General features: G+C 31.9%; 1 protein-coding gene across 4 annotated transcripts in view; it reads right to left on the reverse strand.

Annotated features, from left to right (window-relative positions):
* Positions 1-10,096, reverse strand: part of LOC144847566 (uncharacterized) — a 29,535-nt gene extending 19,439 nt beyond the window's left edge. For all 4 annotated transcript variants that reach the window (XM_078703995.1, XM_078703994.1, XM_078703993.1 and 1 more), the window contains exons 1-5: positions 9,981-10,096; positions 8,264-8,296; positions 7,192-7,257; positions 1,340-1,399; positions 153-246 (exon numbers count right to left, since the gene is read on the reverse strand). In XM_078703995.1, the coding sequence (XP_078560121.1) occupies positions 153-246; positions 1,340-1,399; positions 7,192-7,257; positions 8,264-8,296; positions 9,981-10,043 (316 nt within the window). In that variant the 5' untranslated portion in view covers positions 10,044-10,096. The remainder of the gene's footprint in view (positions 1-152; positions 247-1,339; positions 1,400-7,191; positions 7,258-8,263; positions 8,297-9,980) is intronic.
* Between the last annotated feature and the right edge of the window lie 1,338 nt (positions 10,097-11,434).

The following is an 11,434-nucleotide window of genomic DNA, read 5'->3' on the forward strand; positions in this document are numbered from 1 at the left end:
AAATTTAAAAAAATCATGCGTAATTGTAGTACAAAATGCAGTTACTAAAGTGACTGCGATAGAATAATTTACACATGCAGATCCTAAAATATAAATGAAAATAATTGGGGTTTTTTTTGTCTTGCACATGAAATGTTATTATCATTACTTACCTGATGATAACTTTGGCACCTGTGCTTTGTGTTGTTGATTATTACTCCTGGACGTTAATGGCCTAGAATTATTCACAGTTTGAGTTCCCATTTTCTGTAAAAATAAGTATGGATACATATTTGACTGCTTTTATCACAAGCATGTTACACCTAGTTGACGATTTGAGTGCGTAAACACTGCTGTTTCAATCATCCACTTTATATAATTCTGATTTAATATGAATTACATAATTTTTTAATACAGTACATGCAACATAAGAATACTGTAGTTTGAACAGAACTCATAGTAATTTTATATATCCTCAAAGTAATAGGAAGGTAATTATTAGTACAAATAGCACACCAATTTTGAGGAAAAGGGGGAGTGGAGCTCTGGGGTTAATCTTGCGTATGAACAGGAAGCTATATTATGATAACTTTCAATATCATTATGTGAGGAGGAAATGAAGTCCTCATTTGCCAAAGTACAAAATTGACAGGGTACTATGTGATGTATTGGTATCAAGTTCTAGTCTACTAAAAACGTTCACAATTTCTTAAGGCTAACAATCAATTTTTAACTTTTATTTATTTGTAATTCATTAATAATTTATCCAAATATATTTATCATGCTTATAATTTCAGATATATTTTTTGCTTAGAGAACAGCATTAATGATTTTAAAAAAAATCATAATTGCTTAATTTACATTACAATATAATGTTTATCAAAACTAGGAGCCAGAGGTCGAAAGTTAATCAAGTCAGGCAATACGTCTGATGATGATACATTACTATAAAAATGTTGGTAGCCTAGACAAATGGTTTATAATTTCCTCAGGCTATACCTAGTTATATTTATTTTTTATTTGATAAAAAAAATTTAAGTTATAGATAATTATTAATATTACAAGAAATTCACTTTCGTAAAATGTAATGAGATATTTTAAAATAATGACGTAACATGACCTTTATCTAGTAAATAAAAAATCTTTGAATTTCATTGCTTTACAACAAAAGTTTTTCTTTCAATTTCAATTGCTATGCATCATGGGATTCGAACAGCTGTGTTCATAAATATTCATCATTTGTAAAATAAATCACATTTAATTAAAACTCATCTACATAATGTATATCAAAGTGTTATTTCATATACATCAAATTATTTAATTTTTACATCAATTAATAATTCTTTAATAAACTACTCACACCAACCGCAGCTTCCTCATGTTTGACAAGCTCGTTCCGCAAATCCTGAACAACCCATTTCTATAAAGATAATAAAAACAACTTAAAATCATCACCCGAGTTAAAATAAACTCCCTCTTAAGTTTAACAAGAGATTATTAATTATTATAAACTCCCAATTACACTACCCACAATTCCATTTCTGCATCTTTCAATTAAGGGATCATGTCAGAAGTTTATAATTGCTATACAATATTATAAGAAAACAAAATTTAAGGGATCAAGTTAGAAGTGCAAGGTGTAGTTGCAAAATGGGTGTTTGTAGTTTACAGAAAAATAATTCTATTTTGTTATTATTGTGAAAATGATGTTTATAATAATCCCTTTCTGAATTAAATTATTTCAGACATACTATTATGATATAATTAATTCGTACTGCAGCATAAATTTTAGTCATTATATTGTTATTTAATTATACAGTACACTTTATTTATAACCTTGAAAAAAGAATATGGTAAATATTTATACTAGTATACTTTTTTTATTTCCCAAACATTTTTTTTTCAGATATTACAGAGAAATATTTCAAGAGAATGTTAAATTTAACTTATTCAAATAAATTACCAAACTACTAAAACAAAAAATTGGACATTGAATAAACCTTCTAAAACTAATTACCAGCCTGGAAGAGTGGATACCAAACTCTGGTTTCTAAATTAATTAATTAATTTTCAGTATATCAATAAGCAATTTAAAATTTTTTCTGTGCCAGTTAATTTATAATAATACCAAAGATTTAATTAAGTAAACAAAGAACTTCTATTCTAATTAAACATAAAAGTTCATTATAATAACAGATAGACTAAAGAAACAATTTTGGGTGAAAACACTTGAAAAACATTTTACATAGAAACGGTCTAATCAATAATAACGATGCTGTTCTTTGTCCGTATACAGTAAGGTTTTATCATGGTTTGATATACTTTTGGGTGGTTGTTGTTCTTGTCATGCTTGAATGATTTCACAATTACCATGGCACTGTGTCACAAAGCCATTCAATAAGTACTGTAGAAGGGGATAGAGTACTGTAGTAGTAAACTCATAATTAGATAGTTTATTCTCCTTGATAAATAATTTTCTCATATCGTTACTCCATGTACTCGCGTAATAGATTATTACCAATGTTCTTATACAAGCAAGTAATAGGATTTAGTTGCTAATTGTAATTCCTAAGATTAAAATAAGATCAAATAAAGACTGACAAGTAATAACAATTTTATTATTGTATACAGTAGGAACAGAAAGCAGGAAAAAACTGTAGTTAAACACACACACTCCTGTAGTTAAGCACACACACTCAATAAAAGGAAACTTGTTAAAATATACTTTTCAATGGTCATGCATTTCATCAGAACATTTAAAATCAATATTTGAATTAAATCATAAAATTAACAGTTCATACAATTTTCTCTCTTGGCAGATACGTTGTGAATTGAATGAAAGATTTTCGAGTATAAATTAATTTAATTCAGGGGTTTGTAATGGTTTAAAGTAGAGATTATTGCAAACTATAACTGAAGTTTGATGTGCCTCAACTGTAGTAAGAGCATGGAATGTTCCAATACAAATTGGATAGCAGTCTCCACTTCCCCTCCCTTCTTTCCCCTTCCCCAATAACCCTTTACGTTAAAAAAAACATAGTATTGTCCCCCACAATGAAAAATAGATTTATAACATCAGACTTTTGCAGTTTTCACGAAGTTATTCACTTCCTTCCATAGAAAAAAAATGGACACAAAATTATTTCACTTATAAAGACTAAATAAACCCATTGACTTACAGTCAATTTGACTATTTTTTGCATTAAATTACATTAGCTAGTAATCAGCGCAAAGTTGTGTCTTGATCTAATCGGGTACCCATTTATACACCTGGGTGGAGAGAGGCAGACGTAATTTAAGTATCTTGCCTGAGGATACAAGCAATGCGGCGAGAGTTGGATTTGAACCTCGGTCTCACGATCAGTAGTCCAACGTCCAACACCCTGCGCCACACGCCGCCCTCAATATTATATGACATTAAAATGGCATATTAAAAAAAAAATTGAAACATTTTTTTTTTAGGGGGACAATATATCTTAACTATGTAAAACACCCTCATGATGAATCATACTTTTTTAATTTATAGAGAAATTACTAAACCCATATAAAAAATCTTCAGATTTACAATGACACAAGTCAAATGAAATGGTTAAAAAACATTAAATAAAAGCTGAAAATCTGCCAGATTTTAGAATTCTGAATTAACAGCGCTATTAAAGAATTATCCAAGTCAAATGCGAGATTTGAATAGCAGTGAATGAGATAGTAGATCCATCACTAATCCCAGGTTGTCATAGAAATGGGGATGGTAGAGTATGTCCGCACTAGTTTGATATTTCATCAGATACTTGGATTTACAATGATGAGATTACATTGAAAACTTAAAGCTTCGGTTTGATCCTCCAAATGCAAATGCATACTCAATATGACCAATGATATTTAAAATACTACAGGTTACAGATGCAAATAATGGGTGAACAATACCAAATATGGGATAATAATATAATATAGGGAATTGTGATTAAAATAGGCAAATATAAAATTAAATTTATAAATAAAAATAGAAAACTGTTGCTGAGAACAATGACAGTATGTTTTACAGTTTACAATGGTGGGAAGACGACGATTGCGTAATTTGATAATTACACGCACAACATGACGCCAACATACTCAAAACCACGCCAGTAGCTTATTATATGTTATTACTGTCTTCATACAAACTTGTCCGTAAATTTACTACGGTAATTATCGAATATAAGGTTGTCAAATGACATTGATGGGAAGGCTAGTTTTTAGATCCACCACTATGCCCACTCAGACACTTTTACACAAAATTGCTAAGAATACCTTTTCACACCTGCCAAAAGTAACAACTTGTGACAAGTTGTAACCAGGTTTGCATAGTGTGAAGACCATTTTGTGGAAATCTCGGGAGAAAACACACCGATGATAGGCCTGTTTTTTTTTAGTTTCGAAATTTCCAAAGTTGTTATTGTGCATACAGTACGCGGAATGCTCTGACCAATCATAGTATCAAATAGAACGCAACTATGCTTTCGAGATTTATCATGGGTCGTATGCGCGTATGAAAATGTGTAATAGATCGGGAGATCAAACAAACAAGTTGTAACAATTTATACAGATGTTCAATTGGTATAAGAGTATTAGAACTGAGTGATAACAGTTGTTTAAACTCATGAATTGGATTTGATTTTTGTTGCTTGAATGTTAATTCTTCTTTGGATCACATGACTAATATTAATTGTGATTGAGATACAGAAAGTCATGGACTTCACACCCAATTGAATAGAGTACGTAAAATTGAAACAACATCAACTGACAAAATCGTACTAAGCGCTACTCAATCATTACAAATTCATTATAATGTAAGCTTTTGGAAATCCAAAGTCAATAATTTTACTACATATCTCATCTTGAATTTATTTCTAATTAAGAAACGGAAGAAAAGAAACAAGGACCTCTGAGGATGAAATGTTAAAGGGTAGCTCTGGGTATAGGATTTCTATGTTTATTATAAACCTTTGTACTGTATCACCATTAAAACAAGCATTTTGAAATAAAGCTACTTTTTTTTTGGTAAAGTGGAAGTGGTTCTTCTTATTACAATACAGGACTTTTGCATAATGCAACATGGGGCTGGCAACAACAACCAACCTGTAGTGTGCCCAGGTATATTACTGTTTTACTCTGCAGCCAAAATTTGAAGCGCTAACATTTTTAATGGCCTGTCTAACTATTTTTCAAAGATGGAAGCAGTGGATAGAATACATGTTTACTTTAGAACAATGTGTGTTATATAAAACAAATAATGAATGTTATTTTATTTGTTGAATAGTGAGATTATTTCACGAGTTTAAAATCCTCACAGTCAAAATCTAAAATTTGAACTTTCAATTTCTATGTTTCACAAGAAAGAGATCAGTGTCAAAAATTGTGAATATGATAAATAATTCTGTAACACCTGCAAGGATAAAACAGAATCACACAATTCAATTCTTACAGCATTTGTATTATCAAGTACAGAGCTTTCGTTACCAACAACTATAAATTTAAATCTGTTATTGACAACAGATGAAATTCTATAGTGGGAATCAAATTTCCTAATTACCTTTAATGTTAATAAGTTGATGGGGGTAGGGGGTAAAATGAACTAAACATTTTACGTAGGCAAACGTAGTTAGGCAAATAATCTTATGTTCTGTCTACATTATCAAAAAAGGTGTGATGTGCCCAAATATGGTTGTGATATGACACCATCGTGTCCATATATCAGTTTGATCGTGTAGACAGAGCTTTACTTTATTTATTGATTATATCAAGCAGAAGGAAAACAAAGTGTTTCATGAATTCTTCAGAATTTGTACAAAATCATAAATTATATTGCAACATTACAAAACATTTTATGGAGCTTCAAACATGACCAGGGAGCAAGGTTTTTTTTTAATGTATTTTATTCCAATTTATGCCTGAACAAAACAGAGCATAATAAATAAAAGGCAAGCAAAACAAAACAGGCAAATAAATACAAATGTTCTGGTGTTCCAAAAGGAAATCAGTATAGTCTCAACATTTTGGTTGTTATGCTATACAACCATCTTCTGAAAAATACTCCTTTCTGAACTATACTTTATTCCCTTTTTGAAAACCTACATGGTGTACCACAAACCTTTAACTTTACTAAAATAAAATGACTTATTTGGCACAGCAGAAACACACCCACACAATTTACTTTATGTTTAGCAGTGAATACATTCTTTATTTTTTAGCAGAATTTAATGTAACTATTTTAAGTATAGTGAAGTGTGTGTGATCTTTCAAAAATTAAATAAGACTGTCTCTCTTAAAATTCTTAACCATACTTTATTAACTTGAAATATTTATTTCTATACACTTTTTGACTTTTTTTCTGGTGGAACTAGCCTTAAAGCACTTTAGGCTTATTTAATTTTCTCCGGCATAAGTGCATTTTTCTTTTTAAGAAAAACAAAACTCTCATGTATTGTTGTTACTTAATGATGTATCTTACGAAAATTGAATTGGAAAAACATGGTGTACCACAAACCTAACTTTACTAGTGTTTAAACTCACCATGCAATATTTTAAGTGTTAAGAAAGTTAACACAAAGACTCAATTGTTAAAAATTGTTGGCTTGGATGGGTTTGGATGGGTTTGGGCTTGGATGGGTTTGGATGGGTGTGGGCTTGGATGGGTTTGGGCTTGGATGGGTTTGGATGGGTGTGGGCTTGGATGGGTTTGGATGGGTGTGGGCTTGGATGGGTTTGGATGGGTGTGGGCTTGGATGGGTTTGGGCTTGGATGGGTTTGGATGGGTGTGGGCTTGGATGGGTTTGGATGGGTGTGGGCTTGGATGGGTTTGGGCTTGGATGGGTTTGGATGGGTGTGGGCTTGGATGGGTTTGGATGGGTGTGGGCTTGGATGGGTTTGGGCTTGGATGGGTTTGGATGGGTGTGGGCTTGGATGGGTTTGGATGGGTGTGGGTTTTGGATGGGTTTGGATGGGTGTGGGCTTGGATGGGTTTGGGCTTGGATGGGTGTGGGCTTGGATGGGTTTGGATGGGTGTGGGCTTGGACAAGTGTTGGCTTGGATTGGTAAGGGATGGATGTGGTCTTGGATGGGCATGGTCTTGGATGAGTGTCGAGGCTTGGATGGGTGTGGTCGTGGATAGGTGTGGTTTTAGATGGGTGTGTCCATGGATGAGTGTGGTCTTTAAGAGTAAACTATTTGTCTCACCTGTCTATCACTTAAGGCTTGGATTTTCATCTGTTGTTCATTAAGTTGCTTCCGCAAATCAGCATTCTATGAATGTAGAAAAAAAATTCTTTAATGTCAAAATTATTGATTTATAACAGAAACATGCATTCAGGCTATGACATTTTATGCTAAATAGAATTTTTTTAATTCAAAGATTTACAAAATATTAAAGAACAATTTTCGATGTTTGCCTATGGGTTTCCTAAAAGTTTTTTTCTTGCATTTTGCTCGTCAGTGGTCTGACAGCATGATGTTCATTCTTATATCAGAGGTTAGTGGAAGGTTGGCTTACACTTTTTATAAACACACCTGAATGTATGTGACATTTGATTGGTTAATTTCGTATCATGTACCATTTAGTATTAGTTAGAGCCTAAATGTGATTGAATGGTTGAATGGTTGAATGGTTCTATGGTTCTACTCCAGGGTTTCAACAAATTTTAAAATGTTGTTCAACGCATTGTACGTTAAAAAACCAACTATAATGGTTTGCTATAGTGCAGTTGAAATATACAGATATTTTCACATTCTTTTATTTTCATTTTTGGAATCTACCCCTACTCTTAACATTTTAAATGTTGCCATCTATCCCTACTCCTAACAATTTTTGCCATCTACAGGCCTGGTCTTTTAAGGTGAGTGCGATCACTCACCTAACACACTCCTAAAATGCCCCTGAGGAGTGATTTACAACACGCTTAAATTTTAGGTAAACTTCTACACACCAAAATACAAACAGCACACCTATAACAGCAGCCCTGAATGTATTGAGGAGTGCAATTTGTAGCACACCTATAATTTTCAAAAGACAAGGCCTGCATCTACTCCTTGGCTATATCACTAATACGACTACGTTTTAACTCATGTGTACAGTAGCATGTCGTGTCAACTAAGATCTTAAACCGAAAATATAATGATTTGAAAGGTCATGTCATTGCACTCTTTTTCATGAATTAATGAAAGCATGAGAGTATCATTCAAACAAATTACAAAGGTCATCAAACATTAAAATGTGTTGATGAACAATCCAAGGTCATCATAGAGTACTTACAAATGGCTCCCGCTTAAGTCTTCCGACAACATACTGCAAAATAAAAATATATATAGATGGTACAATATAAACAGAAACGTGAACATTGAATCTACCATATTTCCACTGTGATCTTGGCATATTGCTAATATAATACAGTCAATTTTTCCAATACCGAACTTTTTGAAAACCGGAAACTCTACCAAAATCATACTTATCTTCAAGGGTCCAAAATTCTTGTTTACTATTTCAAAACACATTTTGAACTACCAGACTTTTCAGAAAACCAAACAGCCAGCCTAAAGGCCAATTTACACAGACAAGCGGTAACGGTAACAAAAACATACAATCATGTACAAACAACGCGGAGCAGACGGGAGTTTCCAGGTTTTTCTGCTTATCGTTACCGCTTCTCTGTGTAAATTGGCTTTAAAGTTGGGAAAGTTGATTGTACCCAAAAAACAAAATATCAGTGACTGTTAACCATAGAGTTATTATAACTACAAATGTAGTAAACTCCAAAACATTATCTAAAGAACCACATCACTCTGGAGCCACGCCCAATACACAGTGAAACATTACTATGGCAACGAAAATGTTTACCAAAAAATTATTTATTTTATAATATAAATAACGCTGTATTTTGTAAAAAAAAATGTGTAATATTTATTTTTAATTATTAATTCTTTATTAATATTATAACAGGAAACAGAGAAAATATTTTTGACATCATTCTGCCGTCGCCTAGTGGAGTGTTATTCAAGGACTCATACATATGAGCATGAAAGTTAACTCACAATTGCACCTTTACTAAAAAAAAATACTGTGATTTTTACTTGGAATTTCCATTTCTAGTGAATGATTACAAATAGACCTAGGGCTATTTCCTAATAATGATCCCAGCACATAATACTGATAGTTCCTTTGCAAAAAACCTCATTTATAAAATCATAATTATTAATATTTTTTATATTGTTAAATGTGAACTACATCAGATTCAGATTTATCCATCCTTTCGGAAATTCATGTCAGACTTGAACTAAATCACAAACATGTGGGTAAATACAGTGAACACTTAAACAAGTATACTCAATCATACATGATTATGAAATACCATTAGATTATTTAAAAACAATCATTTGCAAAAATCATTTGGTATTGACTACGGTACCTGTCCAAAATGTCTCTTATCCGAGAAATATTAATAATCTGGTATGCTAGGGATAACTAGCGCAAGAATACAACAAACTTGTGATTTAATAAATTAATTCATAGTTAACTACATTAAAAACACAAAATACAAAACAATTAGTTTGTGCTGTACAATAAAAAGTATGGAAAGAAGAGAGGTCATATTGCTGGTTGGTATGACTGGACTGTTCAGGCAGGTGTATTTCTTGAAATTGTTTCTTGGAGTTACTTGTATTAAATATTAAATTATGTTAAATTATCAGGTTTCGTGTTAGTTACTTACAATTATCATGATTTTAATTTTTATTTATAGTGGGCAAAAGTCCATCATTCATTCGATAGCTCAGCCCTTCTTTCTGTAAAGTAGCTAACCCTGAAGGTTGTTGCTTCGCGCACACACCACACGGACGAACTCTCTTGTTGTCCCTTTAAAAAAAGATGGGGGCGCTAACACATCGCCGATGAAAAACTCGAAGCGACCAGCTAAAAAAATGTAAATTGATGCAACAAATTAATTTAAAAGAAATAAATAAAAACATTTACATACCTGATGATTCTGTATTTCTTTCCTTAGCTGGGCTTGTAATTTGGCAAGCTCTGGATTCGCCATTTCATAAAATTTTGCCGCTTTTATGAAACTGGACCGTTCGGTCCCTACTCTAAACAACGGGAAAGTGGTAAATCACCGCAGTACAGTGGCATCAGCGTAGTAATTTTGATAATAAAATATTACTAAAATATTGGTATTTCATTAGTTTTTGTAACGAAAGGCTAGTAAATATGACACAAACAATATAATTTATTCATATTTTATGTAACGGAATTATTACATTCCTTCCTTATGATAAAGTTTTGCTCCTACTTTCTCCGGCGGATGAACTTAATTATTCCAATTATAACATTCGCCACACTTTGTTCGTTTTGTTCCTCTTTTTGGAACCCCCGGATGTTGAACTGTTTTGTAACTCTTTTATACCTGGATTCCAATTGTTAGATGAAGACAATTTATCAATTTAGTTAGCAAGATGGTCCTATTCGTAGAAAATGTAATTTTTCAAGACGTTTTCGGTTCTTCGAAGTGGTAAAAATCACTACTTCTAGCGCCACCAGGACACCAGCTTCGTGGTACGCGCAGTTACAATACGGTATACTGTTGGTTGGTGTGCGATGAGAAGGCTTGCAAAACATAATTCCCGTTTTTCCGATACCAATTCCTTTAGCCGAGATTTTGAAAATACTGCTAATTTATTTCTTAAAATATTCAATAGGCCTACAATAATATGATGTAAATCTAAAAAAAAAACCTAATATTCCGTCAAAAAACGATAAGGCCTAAATAGATTAAGACTTTTTTCTTATCTTTTATTAAAATAAACTTAAGTTTACTATAAAACTATTTAACTGTAATTGTCAATTACGTTGTGAATCAATAGCTTGCAGTAAATTGTATATGATTTTTTAATTAATACACAAAATAGAACACTAATTAATCTTATATCGGTCGTTTCATATTAAATACAATTTAAAGTAGCCTATATTACCAAAATCAAACAAATTGTTTTCTTTTTTAAATTGAAATTGTAAAGTCCCTTGATTGGAATTGCCAAACTGTAATTTGTTAGATTTTGTTAAATAATTTTATTTTTTTTCAATACAGGTACAGTACATGTATTTTATTTTTTTAAGTCGTGTGGGATTGCTAAGTGGTCGACGTCATGCCTTTACTTCTTAGCAAAATTGAGGGCGTCCTATTATGATTTCGCGTGAAATATTTTTTAACATATAATACTGGTACCTGAAATAACACATATCTGTAGATTATTAATATAATGAAAAGGGGTAAATACATGTCAATGCTATACATAAAAAAAATTATAATTAAAAATAATTATAACATTATCAAGGATTATTCTCTTTTAAAATATATATTTATAGAAAACGATAAAAAGGAATATAGGCCTATTTATGAAATGTAGGACCAACATTCGCATGAGATTTAAA

The sequence above is a fragment of the Antedon bifida genome, chromosome 7, assembly GCF_963402885.1.
Source record: "Antedon bifida chromosome 7, ecAntBifi1.1, whole genome shotgun sequence".
NCBI lineage: Eukaryota > Metazoa > Echinodermata > Crinoidea > Comatulida > Antedonidae > Antedon > Antedon bifida.